Raw genomic sequence first — 19896 nt, forward strand, 5'->3', positions numbered from 1 at the left:
TTCACAAGTTCCTGAATCGATTCGATCCACGATTCAATTCGATTCAATTTGATTTGAATCTGGGAAATTTTGCCTCAGACAGTCAGAAATATTATAATTCAGATCAGTATATTTACATATTTTTGTATCTATAAAAAGGAAGCTGACACTCGCAAGACTTTATCAAAGGTGTGAGCATCACAGCAGATGCCTTTGTGTCAAAGTAGCTGAAGATAAAACACAGAAAAACATGAAGGTGATTTTCCTGGCCTGGATTTTATAAAAATATTCTGCAGTACATCAAAAACGAAAGAAAATCATTAATCAACTTATGAACATTACCTCTGAAGTTACAGCGGTTTTATTAGAGACACGCTAAGCGTTTTGCATTTTGTATAATTTTAAAAAGTTTAAATTTGTTCAGAAGCCTATTGAACAGCAGAAATTAGGTTTTCTTTTCGGAAGTAAGTAAAAGGGAAAAAAACATCGGCCGACAGCGCTGTAAATAACTGTAGTGTTGTGCGTAACAAGCAAGTGAATAATGCAGAAAACAGATTTCAGAGATAGACGGGAAACTGTTCTTGAAGTACACTGAGAAAGAGAGAGAGAGAGTGAAGTGTGATTTTATTGTGGTGGAAGCAAAACAGCAAAAATCAGAGGGAGTCCTTGACGATGTTTATGTGAAGCTTAGTTTGGATCTTCATTTGCTGCTGGTTCGGTCAATATTGTTTGGAGAGAGTGTGGTGGGGCGTGGTCTGCGGTGCCGTGCAGGGAGGGCGGACGCACCTGCACGGCATCCATAATCATGCCCACTGGGTTAAAACACGGGGACTCAGAGCACTCCCTTTTCCATTTACAGGATTCTCCTTAAGTTTTTCACCATCTTCTCGTTGTATTCTGTGCACTTGTTGCTGAAGATAGCCAATGAATTAGATAAGTTTAACAGGCAAACATCCCCAAATGCTTGTTAGTGTATTTTTTTTAATCCACAATTCTTTGTGTATTTAGGTGTACTGGATTACAAGCAGTTGTGTTACAAAGTCTTTGGGAGACTGGGAAAATTCACAGCCTCCCTCTTCATCATCATGAGGTATATTGGAGGTAAGAAAAATGAATGTTACATGACTGTAATAGATCCAACATGTGCTCACTCAGAAAGCCAAATCACTGCTCCTCTGTGTCTGCAATGAGCGCATGGAGGGGGGAGGCACAGGGGGAAACCTTGGTTGATGGAAAGCAGCTTGTGTTTTTTGGAAGTAGCTTCCAGTAAAACCTTGAGTCATTTTACAACATGTCGTGATTCTTTTCTTTGGAACATCTGGGCCCCTTGCCAAATATTAGAGATCGCTATTTTTATGGCAGTTTCCTCCTTTTCTTTTCTCTCCCTCAGTTTTACAGGAAAATGTGCTAACTGCTGTTGTTGTTTTTTTGCTTTTTTTTCCCCTCAACAGTCATGTCGAGCTACCTCTACATCATACGAACTACCCACCGTTATAAAAGTGTTCACAGGAGCCAATGTCAAGTGAGTAACTTAAATATTTTAGCAACTTCCACACAAAATTTCTTTCTTGTTCATGTTTCACTGCTTTATTTCACCTACCACAAGAAACCTACTAGATATACTGGCATATTACTTAAATAAATACTATTACCAAATCTAATTTGATGGACCTGGAGGTTGTACACTTATTTCCAAGAAATCCGAGGACAAATCAGTCAGGTTGGCCTCTGTCCAAGGAACATCTGATTTGATTTTGGTAGTGGTTCAGATCAGAGCACCAGACCATTTGTTGTGCAGCCAAAGATGTAAACAAAATGTCAATACGGCATAGTTTACTCGCCCTAAAAGGAATGTTTCCTGGTTGCACTAAGACTAAGGTGTTGGTGAAAAACAAAAATTCCTAGAAGGAATGAAAGAGACCAGGAACACCTGAGAGAAGCACTTGAGGTGGACATGTTAAGCAAAATGGCTGCCAGTTGTTTTTCAAGTGCTGAGGGAAGGTGAAACAGGCATTTGTCGCTCTGCTTGGAGCACAGGCGGGATGTGTAGGAGGACTGTCTGGCTGTTTTTAAAGGACGGAGAGTGTTCCATCTCTCTGAGTGGCTCTTTCAGAGGGCCCTTTTAGGGAATCAGTCAAAGTCAGAGACACTTTATTTATCCCCAATGGGCAGTTAAGATAGATGATACCGTGCCAATCACACATACAATACACAAACATCATATTGGGGAGACAGGTCAGGCTAGGTAGCCCTGGCTGGTTGACCACACGAGCAGCGACCCCAGTCAAAACAATGGAAAATGCACAACATGAGGAAAGACGAGAAAAAAGAACTCCCCCCAGACTGAGCCACACAGGGAGATCAGTTTGAGAACAGAAAAAAACACCTCAGCACATGAATCATCACATCTCACAACATAGAAGGCATAAGCTTCGAAGCATAAGCTTTGGAGTGGGGTTGTGGGGTGAGTGTAGGTCTGTGTCAGTGTACATGCATATGTGTGCGTGTGTGTTCAGTGTTCAGCCGAGAGAAAGTGTCCCTTCACCCGGTTGGGCAAAAGTCAACAATCTTCAGTCGACGCAGGTAACCTTGAATGAGGAGGAAGAAAGTCACAACACAGTCTTGTTATCTAAGGAGAATATTTTGTTATTCCCGTCAGCTTTTGCCTTGAGCATCCAGCTGGCGCCAGGGGGGCCTTATGAGATGAAAATGGTAGTTGTTTTGGTTAGTGACAAACAAATTGCTTTCAATTTTACAGCTGATGTAGCCGGTGTTAAACAGGCCTAAAAGCTGTAGAGGATCTGAGAGGAGTCTGATGAGAAAGTGGATTCAGTGTGCTGTTTTCTGTGTCACAGAACTAATTAGTTTACTTGTAGTCCTGGTTCATCAGTTTATGATGAGATCAAAGCTACTTCATATGCAAGATACACCTGAGAAAGATGATAAGACTAACAGAACATTCTAACTCTAACTAATTCATAGATTTCACAGTATAACACTGCAAAACAACCTAACATGGTGTGTTGCCCCTTTAACACAGCTACAGAAATCTTTACCTACATGATGATTCATTGGTGATCTCTGTCAACTAACACTGACATGCTCTGTCCTGTATTTCAGACAATGGTACATCACGGTGACTACCTGGTGTTGCTGGTTAGTCTTTGCATTATCCTGCCCCTGACACTGCGCAGGGACTTAGGTAAGGAAAGTTGCGATCTTGTTCTTTCGTGACCATAGGGTGAGGGTAGGGACATAAATCAACCGGTAAATTGAGAATTTTGCTTGTACACTCAGCTCTCTCCTCAACATGACAGACTGGTACACCGTCTGCATCATTGCAGCCAGAGCACCAATCCACTTTCGATCTCCCGCTTCCTTCTCCTGTCACTCCTGAACAAGACCCTGAGATACTTAAGCTTGTCCACTTAGGGCAGGTACTCGTCCCTAATCTGGAGTGGGCACACCACAGCCACGACCATGGCCTCAGATTTGGAGGTGCTGATTCTCATTTGCACTTCTTCACACTTGGCTGCAAACCATTCCAGTGCGAGCTGGAGGCCATCACCGGACAAAGCCAACAAAACCACATCATCCACAAAAAGCAGAGATGAGATTCTGAGCCCACCCAAGTAAAGCCTTCCGCGACTTGGCTACGCCTAGAAATTCTGTCCATAAAAATTACGAACAGAATCAGTGACAAAGAGCAGCCTTGGCAGAGCCCATCACCCACAAGTAACGAGTCCGACTTATTGCTCGCTATGCGGACCACTCTTGCAACGGTTGTATAAGGGTTGAATGGCCCAGAGCAATGGGCCAAACACCCCATACACCCCATATGTCCACAAAACACATGTAGACTGGTTGGGCAAACCTCAAGTATTTTGAGAGGATACAGAGCTGGTCCAGTGTCCCTCTTTTGGGCTGTGCCCGCCAGGGGCCCATGGACTAAGGCCCGGCCACCAGACGCTCACCCGTCTGGTGGCCGTGATATTCCGAAAACATATAAACAATACATAAAAGAAAAGAAATTCCCTTTACACACACTAGCACACGTGCAAGATTTCAAAACCTTTAGAACTTTAATAGCTTAGAGTGACGTGATACAGGAGGGCATCACTATTAATTGTGTTTTCCCTCTTTCAGGTTGCCTTGGTTACACAAGTGGTCTGCCACTGCTATGCATGGTCTTTTTTCTGATTGTGGTGAGTGACACACCTTTCCTCATTCCTCATGCTACCATATCATCCTTTACGCAAATCTTTGGCAAATGCCTGTTCTTGGTTTGCCAGTTGAGTTTGAGTCAGAACATATTTCAGTCTTCCAGTGAAATCCCTTCCTGCTACACAAAAGAGCAGGATTCCTTTTTTTTTAAAAAAAAAAAATGTAGTCAAATGAATTAATAGTGGAACAGGACAGCACAACAATGGTCAAGTCTTTGTTTCTGATCATGCTGTAAATGCTGTAAATAAACCTTTGCACCTTCACAATAAGGAGCTAAAATGGGAAATTTGCTCTCCGCTCCTTCAAGGTGATCATCAAAAAGTTCCAGATCCCATGCCCTCTCCCTGATATTCACAATGACAACTCGACTCATTCGTTGAACAGCTCACACAGCTCACACAGCGACAATACCTCTGACGAGGACACCTGCAGGCCAAAATACTTTGTCATCAATTCACAGGTAAAAGCCTTCAAAACTTAGAACATCTGTAGAACTGAAATAAACCGTAAGGGAATCATTTCTAGTGTTTGGATGTCAGTTATGATTTTTTTTTTTGATCTCCCTAGACTGTCTATGCTGTCCCTATTATTACCTTCGCCTTTGTGTGCCACCCTGATATCCTGCCCATTTACAACAAGCTCAAAGAGTGAGTATACGCTGCCATTTATTTAAATTTCTCTGACAAAAAAAACCACACTTTTGAATTTTTTACAGTGATTTTTGTCTGCTGACTAAATAAAACATGTCTTCAACTCTCTGCTGAACAGCCGTTCCCACAAGAAGATGCAGAATGTCGCCAATGTTTCTTTCCTGGCTATGCTCATCATGTACCTGCTGGCTGCCCTTTTCGGATACCTGACTCTTAACAGTAAGTCAAGACAGTTAAAGTGTAAATATGTACACTAAATTTTTATGTGTGAAAAAATGTAACTAAATTTCGTTTTTTGACGCAGTTAATGTCAACACAAGAAGTTATACGAAATGTTAAATGGGCTCTGTTCTCTAGGTCGTCTAAGGTTTCAAGCCCAGTAATTACGCCTGTTATGCAAGAACCAATGTTGGGCAAGTTAATTATAGTTACTAGTTACTACTTCAAAAAAAGTAACTGATTAGTAACTGAGTTACAATATTCTAAAAGTAATTAATTAGTTGAAAAGTAACTATTGCATAACTTAAAAAAAAAAAAAGTCTAACCCTCTGGGGTCCAGGGTATAATTGTCCATTTTTTTCACAACTTTTGATTTTACCTCTACATTTTACCTTCAAAAACTATTTACTTTGCCTTGTTTGGTATCATCCTTTTCAGCACAACCTCACGTGTCTGAATTTACAGTTATGTTTTCATTTTGACAGACTGTATTAACACAATTGATCTAAAATCAGACAAAAAACATAAAATCCGAGTAGAAAGTTATATTTTTTTACTGTAACAACCACAAACAAGTTTACTGAATCTTATTTCATAACTTTAAATGCAAATATAAATGGTCAATTTTAAAATCATATGCACAAGTTTTGCAAACAACAAAGTTATTTGCAGCCATTTACCTTTTACCCTTTTTTAATAACCATTTCAAACCATTTATATAACAATCAGGTGTTCTGCATTCAATAAGATGCCACACAAATTATTTGTGCCACTCCAAAAAAAATAATTTCTGTCCACTATAAAGGAGAACATCACAGCCTGATACCTGCAGGTCTGACAGCAGCAGGTGTATCACTCCTGTTTCTACCTGGAGACAGCAGTCGCCTCATTGTTCTGACACACAACACAAAACTATCCACAACACTACACACTAACTACACACTCCAAACACGCTAAACGTCACAAATCTCTCACATCTCAAAACTCGCTCTCTCTCTTTTTCTGCTGTCTCTCTCACTCACTCTCCTAAAAACTTCCCCCTCTTCCTAAACAACCAAATGTCATGTTGCCATATCAGTTTTTGATTGGTCGACATGGTACATTTTTCCACCAACACGAACGGGCTGTTTTTTGTTTTTGTTTTTGCTCATAAGCAGAGAGTGCTTGCTAGCGCTGTCCTTTGACAGTAAACGTGACGAAACTATTGAGGAAAAAACGCGTATATATTGTTTATCATGACTCTGGTTTTACGAGGCCTATCAACACAATTTAAAAACTGGTATATATCACCTTGCTGCTTTGTCATCTTGAAGTGGTCATGTGATTGGCTTACCACGACTACTTCCTCAGTCAAACAGCAGCACTCATGAGATTGTTTTGCCCCTCTGAGCTCCAGGTGTTGCGCCAAAAAGTGATCGTGATTGCCGTCCGCGGAAACGCGACCGCACTGCCTTTTCTTGTTAGTAACAGTAACGGCGTTGTAACAATAGAAATAGTAATTAGTTAGATTACTGGTTACTGAAAAAAGTAACGCCGTTACTTGTAATGCCGTTATTCCCATCACTGGAAAAAACCCACCTGATGCCACTGAGTAGTGTGCTAGCATGTTTGTGTTCCCGCACATTATGACAAAATCAACACAACAAAAACATGGCGGTGGGCTAGGTCTCAGCGGCTACACCAGGTCCAAACTATGGTGCTATTATTTATTTTTATAAAGTTCTATTTAAGTTCTGGTTTAATGTAAAATTGTGATGTGTGTTGGAACTACAGGCAAACACTGCCAACAACTTTTAGAGTTAAGAAAACGCTAGCAAACTCAACTAGATGGAGACACACTGGAAAAACTGTGCTGCTGCGGCATTTTGTGAGCTCTGAACAGACGGTTTATGGCCCCATCGTGTCTCAGCATCTGCCCGGAAGTCTGTCAAAAACCGTGTGCAAGGATGTGAAAGCGCAGTAAGCAAGCCGGGATCCATGCTAGGATAAAAGCTAACCATAGACAACCAGCGCTTCCATCTCTTCTGCTCTCCAATGTGTGCTCCATAGAAAATAAACTGGACTGTTTAAGGCTACTTCTAAACTCCTGGAAAGAAATAGGACACCACTGTGTTCTTATTTTTACTGAAACATGGCTACACGGAGGCACGCGGACTCGCAGACTGCCCTATTCAGCTAGATGAGCTAGCCAGCTACCGTGCCGACAGAGACCCCTTATTATTTGGTAAGACACGCGGTGGCAGACTGTTTACTGACATCAAAAACAGCTGATGTAGAAATGCAGTGATTGTTTCAGTGCATTGTTCAGAACTTGTGGAGGTCTTGGCAGTCAGATGCCCAAGAGTGTTTACTGTGGTGATCATCATTGCTGTTTACATCCCACCTAGTGGTAGCATTAATGATAAAGCTAGTGGAGCACTCAGTGAACACTACAAGATTATCAGTGATGTGCAAACAGTCCACCCTGACAGCTTCTTCATCGTCACTGGGAATTTTAATAAGTTTGCACTTAAATCAGTTCTACCCGAATTTCATCAAAACATTGACCTTGCAACAAGAGATGACAACATGTTAGACCTTGTTTACAGAAATATCCCTCCCCCACATTGGACAATCGAACCACATCTCCATACTTCTCATTCCGGTCTACAGACTATCAACAAACAGACCCAACCAGTTTTGAGAGATGTGAAGACATGGCCAGAGGGGGCCATACCTGTCCTGCAAGACTGTTTTGAACACATAGTCTGGCACATGTTTAGAGAAGCTGGTACATATACGGACACCATGGACCTGGGCCTTGTAGGTCACTAAAATCAATATTGAATCTGTGTGTAACTTTGCCAAAACAATGTCGGACTCTGTAATTTTCCCCTCTCCAATCAGACCAGGAGTGACATGTTTAGCCGCATGTTCTCCTTAAATTGCTGGCTGTCTGAGTGGTGTCCCAGAAACGATGTGGGCTTCATAGATAATTGGCAAACCTTCTGGAGGAAACCTGGTCTTGTTAGGAGAGACGGCATCCATCCCACTTTGAATGGAGCAGCTCTCATTTCTAGAAATATGGACACATTTATTAAACCCCCCAAAATATGACTATCCAGAGTTGGGACCAGGAAGCAGAGTTGCAGTCTTACACCCCCTCTCTGCAGCTTCTCTCCTCCTGTTACCCCCCCCCCCCCCCCAAAAACCCCATTTCCATTGAGACTGTGTCAGCTCCCAAACAGACAAAAAACAAACTAAAAACCAGCAATAAACAACTTAAACATAAAAACATCACAAAGAAAGAACAATACAGTGAAATGTGGATTATTAAATATTAAAAATTAAACAAATCGATTTACTCTGCCTTACAGAAACCTGGTTGCAGCAGGATGATTATGTTAGTTTAAATGAATCAACATCCCCGAGTCATTCTAACTACCAGAAATCTCGAAGCACAGGCCGAGGGGGCGGTGTGGCAGCAATTTTTCACACCAGCCTATTAATCAACGAAAGACCAAGACAGACTTTTAATTCATTTGAAAGCCTGATGCTTAGCCTTGTCCACCCCAGCTGTAAAATTCAGAAACCAGTCTTACTTGTTATCATCTATCGTCCACCTGGGCCTGACACAGTTTCTGTCTGATTTCTCAGACTTTTTATCTAATTTAGTTCTGAGCTCAGATAAAATAATTATTGTGGGTGATTTTAACATCCATGTAGATGCTAAAAATGACAGCCTCAACATGGCATTTAATCTGTTATTAGACTCAATTAGTTTCTCTCAAAATGTAAAAGAACCCACCAACCACTTTAATCACACTCTAGATCTTGTTTTAACATATGGCATAGAAACTGAACATTTAACAGTGTTTCCTGAAAACCCTCTCCTGTCTGATCATTTCCTGATAACATTTACATTTACAATAATTGATCACACAGCGGTGGAGAGTAGACTTTATCAAAGTAGATGTCTTTCTGAAAGCGCTGTAACTAAGTTTAAGAATATAATCCACCCACTGTTATCATCTTCAATGCCCTGTACCAACATAGAGCAGAGCAGCTACCTGAACGCTACGCCAACAGTGGTTGATCATCTTGTTAATAATTTTACCTCCTCATTACGTACGACTCTGGATACTGTAGCTCCTGTGAAAACTAAGACTTCAAATCAGAAGTACCTGACTCCGTGGTATAATTCTCAAAAACGTACCCTAAAGCAGATGACTCGTAATCTGGAGAGGAAATGGCGTGTCACAAATTTAGAGGATCACCATTTAGCCTGGAGAAATATTTTGCTGCTTTATAAGAAAGTCCTCCGCAAAGCCAGAACATCGTACTATTCATCACTGATTGAAGAAAATAAGAACAACCCCAGGTTTCTCTTCAGCACTGTAGCCAGGCTGACAAAAAGTCAGAGCTCTTTTGAGCCAACCATCCCTTTAACGTTAACTAGTAATGACTTCATGAACTTCTTCACAAATAAAATTTTAATTATTACAGAAATTACCAATAATCATCCCTCAGATGTAATATTATCTAGCGCTACTTTTAGTACCATTAATATTCATTTAGACTGTTTTTCTCCAATTGATCTTTCTGAGTTAACTTCAGTAATTTCTTCCTCCGACTTCCGGTCGCTAGGGGGATGTAGTAGGAAGAGGAGAAGACTGCTCCGCTAACTTTTCTACCTTTTTCCACTCCTAAACCTGCCAATTCACAACAAAACTTTTGAACTGTGTATATTTTATTTTACGGGTTCCAAGATTGGTTTTTGCTCGTTCTAACATGGCCTCAAAACGCACTAAAGCGGCAGAAAAGGAGGACGACGCACCTAAGCTGAACATGGCGGCCATCTCCTCCCTTCTGGAGCAGCATAGGGAGGCATTGGCCAGTGATTTCAAAACATCTTTTGGCCTACTGGAGTCGAAGTTTGACGAAGAAGATCTGCGGTAGAAGATCATGGTCAGCGGCTCGGATCTTTAGAGCTAGCAGCGGACGACTTAAGCCAGCGGGTTAGAGACCTTGAGAACGTTTGTTCCAACCTCAGCAAATCTAACTTCTCGCTAAAGTTACGGGCTTAGAAAGCCGAAGTAGGCGCCAAAACCTGCGTATCCTGGGACTCGAGGAGGGCGCTGAAGGTGGGCGTCCCACAGAATTTTTTGCAGATTTGCTCTGCGAGGTTTTCGGGAAGGAGAGGCCCGCCCAGAGATCGAGAGAGCCCACCGTATACCTGCCGCTAAGCCGGCCCCAGGACAGAGACCGCGCCCCGTAATTATACACCTTCATCGGTACCAGGTAAAGGACCTTCTTATCCGAGAGGCCCGGCGAGGAGGGAAACTAGAATACCATGGTCGGCAGATTCGCGTGGTGGAGGACTACCGCCCGGAAGTTCTGAGCAAGCGAGCAGAGTACCGTGAAGTGATGTCCGAGCTGTATAAACAAGGTCTCAAGCCCGCTCTGCTGTATCCTGCACAACTTCGCATCATGTCTCCTGGCGGCACAAGACGCTGGCTTCTTTCGGCCGATGAAGCAAGGAGATACTTGGTCGACCTGCCCACTACAGCCGAATCACCCTGAGAGCCTGCTTGTCTGGTCCCGACGTTTGTCCGCAGGACAGCCCTGTGAGTAGACTGTTCTGACTACCTTCCTCTCCTAGGATATGCAAGGACTTTCGTTCATACTCAGACATTGCGGACGCCTCTTCTTTTTTTTTTTTCTTTTTTTTTTTTCTTCTTTTTCTTCTCTGCTATTTACTAGCAGGGAGGCTATTCATATCACATTGCTTCTATTGTCCCCAAAGTTGGTTATTGGTTGTGTTGGGGTTCCATGCTGACTGCTTTAAAAATTCTACTGTTTATTTAGGAGTGTTGTGTTTACTGAAATCATTGTTATGGGAGCTAAAGTTAGTTCTTAGTGTTAGACAGGAAGAGTTTCTTTTTCTGGAGGGTACACAGTGTGTGTTTTGGAGAGCTTGCTGCTTTTTTCCTTAGCAGCTGTCTTGTGGGTGGGTGGTGGATGGGGAGTAGGGGGAGGGGGGAGACACCCTTCAGAGCCGGGGTAGTTGTATGTTGTTTTGTCAAGTTGGGGGATCCGGGAACCATTCTACTCAACGTTTCAGTCTCTTATTTGTCTTCTTTCTCGTACTCTGTTTTCCGCTGCACTTGTTTTCTTACATTTTTAGTGCAGAACTATGGGTAGTCGCTTAAACTTTGTAAGCTGGAATGTCAAAGGCTTAAAGCACCCTGTGAAAAGAAGGAAGGTGCTCTCACACATAAAGCAGTTTAACCCTTGTGCAGCCTGGACCAAAAAAAAGAAGGGGGGTGATAGGTTTGTAGCTTGAATCTATCCGCTGGAACGTTGAAGACAATATAATTACACTGCAAAGCAAGACACAAGTAGGCAAAGTTCTTCATGTTTCTCGTGCACGGGAGAGAACCAGACAGGCACAGTTCCTTCGCTTGACCCCAGTTGCTCTCGTCCGTTCTCCCGTACCACTGTTCTTTTATTGAGGTTACATGAATATGCATAAGTTCATTAACATATGATGTCTACATACACACAAAGAGTACCTTGCCTGTGTGTGTGTGTGTGTGTGTGTGTGTGTGTGTGTGTGTGTGTGAGAAGAGGGTAGCCTCCCCCTCCCCCTAGATGGTTCACCCTAGATAACACGGTGAGGAAGTCCTGCAGTTCATCTAAACAAAGAGCACTTAGACTAGAACAGACGCAACTACGTTAATCCTACCATAAAACAATAAGACACGGTATGACCTCTCATGCTCCCAAAGTGCTGTCTAATACACACAAAGTTTGCAGACTATCAAGGATCAAAACCTCTACCAATCTACAACTAATTACAAAACTCTAAGCATATAGAAGTAAATATTTCTAAGCATAAATGACAATCAACAATACAAATCTAACATTTCCCCCCTTTTTGACCTTTATGCTTGAAAAGTTCCCAGGTATGAATACCTCATGTCTGACAGTTTCAATGCAAACATTTTTATACTCAGCATATGTCAAATCACCCTAAATTACTGAAAAGGTACACAGTTTAACAAATGTATTAGCAGTTATCCCATTCCTCATTGATCTCATCTCATGGCAAACTGCGTCCCACAAACAAACAAAGAAATTGTTAATTTAATAGTGAAAATAAGAAGATAACATTTTCAAAAACATCTCAGCTTGGTGGTGCTTCCTCCGGGTGTGCACATCACATGTCTCTCTGCAGAGTGGTTTAAGCTCTGCAGGGCGTCAGGAATGTCTCTTCCAGTTGTTTCCATCATTGTCCATAGGACCAGAGTCCAAATGTATGTAGAATAGACATTCAAACATACCAGTTGGTTTTGTTGTTTGTCAACATGGGTCTCAGCTATTTCCAAAGTTGCAGACCTCTCAGCACTCCAGTTTTATGGCCTCTTACCAGCCCCCATCACCTGACTTCAGACCTTCGTCTTGTGAGGGGGATATTTATGACTCTGCCATTGTCCACGCTCTGCAGAAAAAGCTCTCTGTGGAAAGGGTGCTGGGTTCCGTCATCTTACTGCTGTTATGATCCCAGCAGCCTTCAGAGTGTCATCGTATGCACAGTACAGTGGCACAGCGTTAGGTGATGTTCATAGGAAACTGCTGTTATCACCACCATAGCTTCTGGTTCCTGTGCTTTCACAGAATCATGATGTCATCCTCGAACTCCTTCTGCGCTGTCGATGGAGCTTGGCACGCTCCCCTCATCCCTCGAGTTTTCATATCCCAACGCTGCTGAAGATTTAAGGCAGGGCACGTCGTACACCTTAATTGTCTTTCTCAGCGTCAATATTGAATCTTTCATTTTATTTAAAATCTTGCTGTGGGAAGTCTCCTCTTGATCTCCTGGAAGCTCAGTAGCACAGCTCTCTGTGTGATGTCTGCTGTGCTGAAGATGATCTCTGATCCTCCTGAAGCCTCTCTCCTGGCCTCAGCTCCCATCCTGTGGACGATCCTCTCAGGCACTCCTTCTCGTCATGCATAGTCCTGATTTTGGGCCTGCTGGATCTGTCTCTCTTAGGTGAGAGTTGTCATGTGTCCATCTCCTCTGCCTTCCTCCTGGTTCAGCTGTTTCCGGCACCAGCTGGGGTCCTATAAGGATGAGCATCGTAGTCAAGGTAACCAAGAGGGTCCTGGTCGCACACAGGTCCGTCACGCCTCGCACTTGGTTGCCCTAGAGTTGATCAGAGGCTGGAGGTTGAAGTGCGAGCTTACCCTACGGGGGCTCAATCAGCACTCCCCCCTCACCACTGAAACAACCAAGTGTGAGATTTCTCTATTGTGCTGTCTTGAGGGTGCCGGGGTTTCCTGGGACCTCGACCTCTTGCAGTGGCTCTGATAAATCCAGGAGGGTCTCTCGCTATTTTGCAGGCAGTTAAAATGGTCCTTGCTGTGGCTCCAAGGTCTGATCTCATGATGGGCCCCAACCAGCTTGACCTTTGACCTCAACCACTGCCTGGTCCTGTCAGCTATGCGCTTCTCACTGGGCCTCTGAAGATTTCTCAGGAGATTACTGCTGCACCTGTATTTCCTTGCTAGGAAGACAAACTATTTGGAGAGTATGTCAACAATCATCAAACCAAATTCTTTAGTTCAGTGAACTTCACTTATAGGCCATCAAAGCCTCATCTGAACATGGGTGCACCACTTGCATAGGTTTAATATTTGTAAATAAAACGGCTAATCACACAAATCACTGCAACAATAATAAAAAACATTGTTTAATGTTAATCCTTGGACCCCTCCTCTTGACGCATGGACACACCCATGCGTCAACTCACCAAACCTGGATTCCTGTCTTAAAGAAAAAGATTAGCTAGATCATATCCCAGGCAACATCAGGGCATCTCCTCCCCTGGAGCAGCACCACCCTGGACCTATAATCCTGCAATAAAAATGTTAGTGTGTTTTGCATATTAAGTTTGCTTAACACCTGGCTCTCCCAGGAGCCTGCATACACACCATCATGGCCTGGAAAGCAAAATCTGGAAGTAAAATCAAACTTCATACCTGTAAACAATTGTATCATAAGAACAAGAAGCATTCAACATCAGCAAGACAAGTGTCATGTGCAGGTTTTCTCAAATCAGTAAACTACAATTATTTTCATAAGTCGGGTCTCGTCACAGAGTCGGACAAAGGCACCTAATTGGCTGTAACCCTCCATCGATCGCGTAAGTTACGATGGCAAACCTTGGGGTCTGGAGGGACCCCAAAGCGCCACAGCAACAACTCTCAACTTCACATCATCATCATCATCATCATCAATGTCTCCTTCTCGGCAGTGTTCGCGTAAACCGGCCTAAGTGAGGACTTCAGACTCTCCCCGTCCTGCGACCTCCTTCTGCTCCGTTCTCCTGCTCCTCGCAGGTGAGCGCTTTGCCGAATGGGCCTTGGGTTACGCGTAAATGGGCCTAAGTGAGGACCACGGGCTCTCCATTGCTCCTCGTCTTCCTTGCTCCTTCTCCATCGTTCTCTTGCGCCTCACTAGTGAAAGAGCAGCTGCTTGGCCTGCCTATTACGCGAACATCGCCCTCCAGTTGGACCTCAGGCTCTCCGAGCCTCCTCGTCCTCCTTGCTCCCTCTACATCCTTGTCACGCTCCTCGCTAGAGTACGCTTCGGTTTGCAGAGGGTGGGTTTTGCGAAAAACCGCCGTCGTTGAGGACATCGAGCTCTCCGTTGCTCCTCGTCCTCCTTGCTCCTTCTCCATTGTTCTCCTGCGCCTCGCTAGTGAAAGAGCAGCTGCTTGGCCTGCCTATTACGCGAACACCACCCTCTGTTTGAACTTCAGACACTCCTTGCCTCCTCCTCATCTATGCTCCCTTTACATCATTCTGATACTCCTCGCTAGCGTACACTTAGGTCTGCGGAGGGCGGGTTTCGCGAACACACCCTTCGGTGAGGACCTTGGGATCTCCGTTGCTCCCCGTCTTCCTCACCCCCTCTACATTGCTCTCAAGTGCCTCGCTAGTGAAAGAGCAGCTGCTTGGCCTGCCTATTACGCGAACACCGCCCTCCGTTTGGACTTCACAAACTCCTTGCTTCCTCCTCATCCTTGCTCCCTCGACATCGTTCTCATGCTCCTCGCTAGCGTACGCTTAGGTCTCCGGAGGGCCGGTTTCATGAACACCCCGTCGGTGAGGACCTCGGGCTTTCCGTGCCTCCGTGTCCTCCTTGCTCTCTCTCCATCATTCTCAAGTCCCTCGCTAGTGAAAGCGCAGCTGTTTGGCCTGCCTATTACGCAAACACCGCCCTCTGTTTATGCTCCTCGCTAGTGTATGCTTAGGTCTGTGGAGGGCCGGTTTCGCGAACACCCCCTTCGGTGAGGGCCTCAGGCTCTCCATTGCTCCTCGTCCTCCTTGCTCCTTCTCTACCGTTGTCATGCGCCTCGCTAGTGAAAGAGAAGTTGTTTGGCCTTCCTATTACCCGAACACCGCCCTCCAGTTGGACCTCGGGCTCTCCGTGCCTCCTCATCCTCCTTGCTCCCTCTTCATCATTCTCAAGTGCCTCGCTAGTGAAAGAACAGCCATTTTCCCTGCCCATTACGCGAACACCGCCCTCCGTTTATGCTCCTCGCTAACGTACGCTTAGGTCTGCAGAGGGCCGGTTTCGTGATCACCCCCTTCAGTGAGGACCTCGGGATCTCCGTTGCTCCTCGTCCTCCTTGCTCCTTCTCCTTCGTTCTCATGCACCTCGCTAGTGAAAAAGCAGCTGTGTGGCCTGCCTATTACGCGAACACCGCCCTCCAGTTGGACCTCGGGCTCTCCGTTGCTCCTCATCCTCCTTGCTCCCTCTTATCGTTCTCAAGTGCCTCGCTAGTGAAAGAGCAGCCATTTGGCCTGCCCATTATGTGAACACGGCCCTCTGTTTATGCTCTTCGCGAGCGTACGCTTAGGTCTGCGGATGGCCGGTTTCGCGAACACCGCCCTCTAGTTGGACCTCGGGCTCTCTGTTGCTCCTCGTACTCCTTACTCCCTCTACATCGTTCTCAAGCGCCTCGCTAGTGAGAGAGCAGCTGCTTGGCCTGCCTATTACGTGAACACCGCCCTCCGTTTGGACTTCAGACACTCCTTGCCTCCTCCTCATCCTCGCTCCCTCTACATCGTTCTCAAGAGCCTCGCTAGCGTACGCTTAGGTCTGCGGAGGGCGGGTTACCTGAACACAGCCTTCCGTTTAGACCTCGGACCCTCAGTGTCTCCTCATCCTCCTTTCCCTTTTTTAAAACATTTTCCTCGCTCTCACGCGCCTCGCTGGCGAGCCCTTAGCTTTCGGGAAGGTGGGTTTCGCGAACACCACCGTCTGTGAGGAACCCAGTACCTCCTACACACACACACACACACACACACACACACACACACACACACACACACACACACACACACACACACACACACACACACACAGGAGGCAGTGAGGAGTAGAAGGAGGTTGTTGCTACGCCTGCGTCGCGAAACCAGGGCTCATTGTGTGTGCGCCCGGAGCAGCTACGGGGGAAACACATGGGACAACCGACCAGTTTGGGGCCATGGTTTATTCAACATGTATTTTCAGTGTGGTTTAACTTGCTAATCTGATCTGAAATACTTTCCTTGAATGTGCCTTAATTTCACCTCTTTTTTCTTTCTTCTTTTCTTAGCTTACTGAAAACGTTGGCAACCAAAGGCTGGATCCAGGGATGTGTGCTGCTTGTGCTGTCAACATCGATACAAAGGTAAAGTGCAATCCCAGGGTTGTGTGCTGCTTGTGTTACTCGCTTTATGTGGACAAACTGCTTGCTGTCAACATCAATACAAAGATAACAAAAGAATAGCCTAGTGTAACATAGTGTTTTATGTTTTTGGGGTTTTTTTTCTGGAATGATTCAAATGTTACTATCATTTCCCCAACCCCGCAGGCTCTGCGACCCGTGAAGAACTGAGACTCCTTCTGGTCGGTAAAACAGGATCGGGAAAGAGTGCATCCGGAAACACCATCCTGGGGGATGCGAACGCTTTCAAAGAAGACGTTTCGCCTGAGTCTGTCACCGACGGCTGTCTCAGAAAAGAGGCAGAGGGCGAAGACGGAAGAAATATCGCTGTGATCGACACTCTAGGGCTGTCTTTTGGATGAAATAGATGAAATGGTGGATTTCAATGGAGGAAACCACTACACCAACGAGATGTATAAGGCGGCCCAGAAGAAACTCGAAGGAGAAAGGCTGAAGAGGAGAAAGGAGGAAGAACAAAGAAAAAGGGAAGAAGAGGAGAGGATCGAATTGAAGGAGCGGTGTAAATTCTTCGGCCTCGCCTCCCTGGGATTATTTGGCGCAGGAGCGTACTTTACATCTTGTGTTCTCATGGGGCTCGGTGGAGCCCTTGGATATTCTCAGTTAAATTGTACACTGGCAATGTTCGCTTAGCTAAACCCACCCCGTTTCTCCTTGTTACACTATGAAGGCTGAGTTTCATTTCACTTGTTTTCTAGGATTTCTAGCTCTAATGCAGTCTATGTACTTACTTACTTACTTACTCACTGAATGTTTGCCTATGCTGTAGCTGTTCTATGAAGTCGCTATAAAACAACAACAACAAAAAAAAAATTAGCCTCCCTTTCTAATATTTTCAATAGAAGGCGATTGTCTCGTTCGTTGTGAAACTTTTTTTTTTGTCAAAACCTTCTCCCTCGCTCAATACCGAGGGAGATAAAAAGAAAAAGATGGACTCTGCACCCCTGCGTCGCAACGAGGAGGACAGTTCCTCGGACGGCTCAACTGACAGTTCCTCGGAAGAGGGAGAGATACTGTCCGACGCGGAGTGTGACAGCGGCGGGCGAGCGGCAAGACGCCGAGCTTGACGGTTGGGCGTCTTCTTTACTCGTTGATACCGTGAAAACTGCGTAGGTGTATCACCTACTCGACCTAGTGATCAACGAGTACCGCACCGAAGCATGCAACGGGTGCAAGACCAATCACCCCAGCCAGAGACAACACGAGTGTCTGCGAGTCTTGGTGTCAGGTCCCTGTGCCTACCCGGTCGTCTCAGTATGGCTACATATGTTTTTCATTTTGTTCCTGCTCTCTCCCTTCCTCTCTTTCCCTCCTCCTTCTGCTAGGGCGGAGCTCACCTGTGGGCTTCTGCCCTTGGTACACGCACCTGTGGCTCGTTACGAGAGTGTTCCAGCTCCTTTATAGGACGGCAGCTCTGTGTTTCTCGTCGCTGGACCGTTGCCGACCCGCATTCCCTGGACCAACCCCTGTGTTTCCTGAGTGATTGAGTGTGCGAGGAGTGGAGTACGTCATCATGCTTTCTGTGGAGTGTGGAGAGGAGCGTGAGGAGTGGACGGAGTGCATGTGGACTTTCAGCATCTTTTCCCTTTGTGTGTGGACCCCCGGAGCCCGGCTTTCCCCCTCACCTCTGTAAATAGATCACCTGGTGTGCTGTAATAAAGATTCTTGTGTTTCCCAACTCAGAGCCTGCGCGTGTGTCCATTCCGTCCCGCTGTGACACTTGGAGGATGACTTTTACGCTGAACATTATTACAGCATCAGGAAAAGACTCCTCCCGCCTCGTTTCATTCCTTCCATTCAACGTCTCCTGATCATGTATTCACAGCCACCGGAGGCGCTGTACAGCACCGAGCACCTGAAACACGGACAGTTTGTTGATATTGTAATCAAAAATACAGCCCCGAGGGGGGGAGGGGGGGCATTTTAAAAACGCACCCCCCCCTATTGCGCATGTCCCTAAATGGTATGGCCTTCCAGATTGCCTCAGTTGTATCGTGAGTGTAATTTCAAATAAAATAAAATAAAATAAAGCTCAGAAGCATCTGTGTGTTGTATTCTTCTTCTTCTTATTATTATTATTATTATTATTATTATTATTATTGTGATTATGCTTCATTTTCATGTACTGGGGTATCAATGACCCCCACGCTGCCGCAGCAGCTTCTGTGCGTGGCCCCCAAGTGCTACGTTTTCTTTCCCGATCCCCTGACGAACCCATTAGAATCGCTCTGGGGCACTCTTCGACCCCAAATGATCGTTCTGTTTTTTTTCATTTTCATTCACCTGTCTCTACTGAGGGTGGGGTACTTTGGGACCCCCGGGGTCTGGGGCTGCCCCGAAGGGGAGCACAAGGGTTAACAGCGGCCTCCCATGGACGAACATGATAGAGCCTGCCTGAAACTAGGAGAAAAATTGAAACGGGAGTGGCATTCAGGGAAATGCTACCCAGGGGTACTCTGGGACCCCCGGGGTCCGGAGCTGCCCCGACGGGGAGCACGAGGGTTAAATCAAAGATTTCAGAGAACCCGATTAGGTCTTTCTTTGTTGTGTTGTGATGTTATCAACCAGTACTGTCCCAGTTTGACCGTATTCTTAGTGAATTTAAAGGAAATAAGTCTGCTCATATAGGCACCTAAGGCTCACCAATCTGGTTGGGTAGGGAGGACTGCATCAGAAGTCGGGCTTTCACAATAATTGGTGCTGAGACAGTCTTTACTAAAAGTTACTATGAATACTAATTTGTACTCAATACAAAAAATGGCCAAAACATATATATGCTAAAATACATTTCAAAATATGTTATAAATATATTCTAAAATGTATTTTAGCACATATATTTTTTTGGCCATTTTTTGAATATTTTGAAATATATTTCTTTTTTTTCTTTTCTTCTTTTTTTTTTTTTGGTGTCCCGTTTGGATCTTAAGCCATCCGAATTGTTGTCTTAAGGCCAAGAAAGATGCCAAGAGGATTTATTTTACCAAGTGGATTATCATGGCCTTGCCATATTGGTCCATTTGATTGACCTTTATTATAATTATGAA

At 44.9% G+C, this 19896-nt stretch overlaps 2 protein-coding genes across 4 annotated transcripts in view; both read left to right on the top strand.

Moving 5' to 3' along the window:
• Positions 1-19896, top strand: part of LOC120722548 (sodium-coupled neutral amino acid transporter 2-like) — a 57982-nt gene that overhangs the window by 15311 nt on the left and 22775 nt on the right. The window lies entirely within an intron of this gene.
• Positions 722-17654, top strand: LOC120722549 (sodium-coupled neutral amino acid transporter 2-like). Of its 2 annotated transcripts, XM_040013559.1 has the most exons (9): positions 724-1080; positions 1431-1501; positions 3100-3181; positions 4126-4184; positions 4511-4663; positions 4771-4850; positions 4972-5072; positions 16724-16798; positions 16982-17654. In XM_040013559.1, exons 1-8 carry the CDS (start codon positions 1065-1067, stop codon positions 16729-16731), a joined length of 570 nt encoding a protein of 189 aa, XP_039869493.1. In that variant the 5' UTR covers positions 724-1064; the 3' UTR covers positions 16732-16798; positions 16982-17654. The 2 variants fall into 2 exon arrangements, with proteins under 2 accessions (XP_039869492.1, XP_039869493.1); XM_040013558.1 differs by lacking the exons at positions 16724-16798; positions 16982-17654 and having other exon boundaries at positions 722-1080; positions 4972-5255.

The sequence above is a fragment of the Simochromis diagramma genome, unplaced genomic scaffold (genome assembly GCF_900408965.1).
Source record: "Simochromis diagramma unplaced genomic scaffold, fSimDia1.1 OVJJ01000649.1, whole genome shotgun sequence".
NCBI lineage: Eukaryota > Metazoa > Chordata > Actinopteri > Cichliformes > Cichlidae > Simochromis > Simochromis diagramma.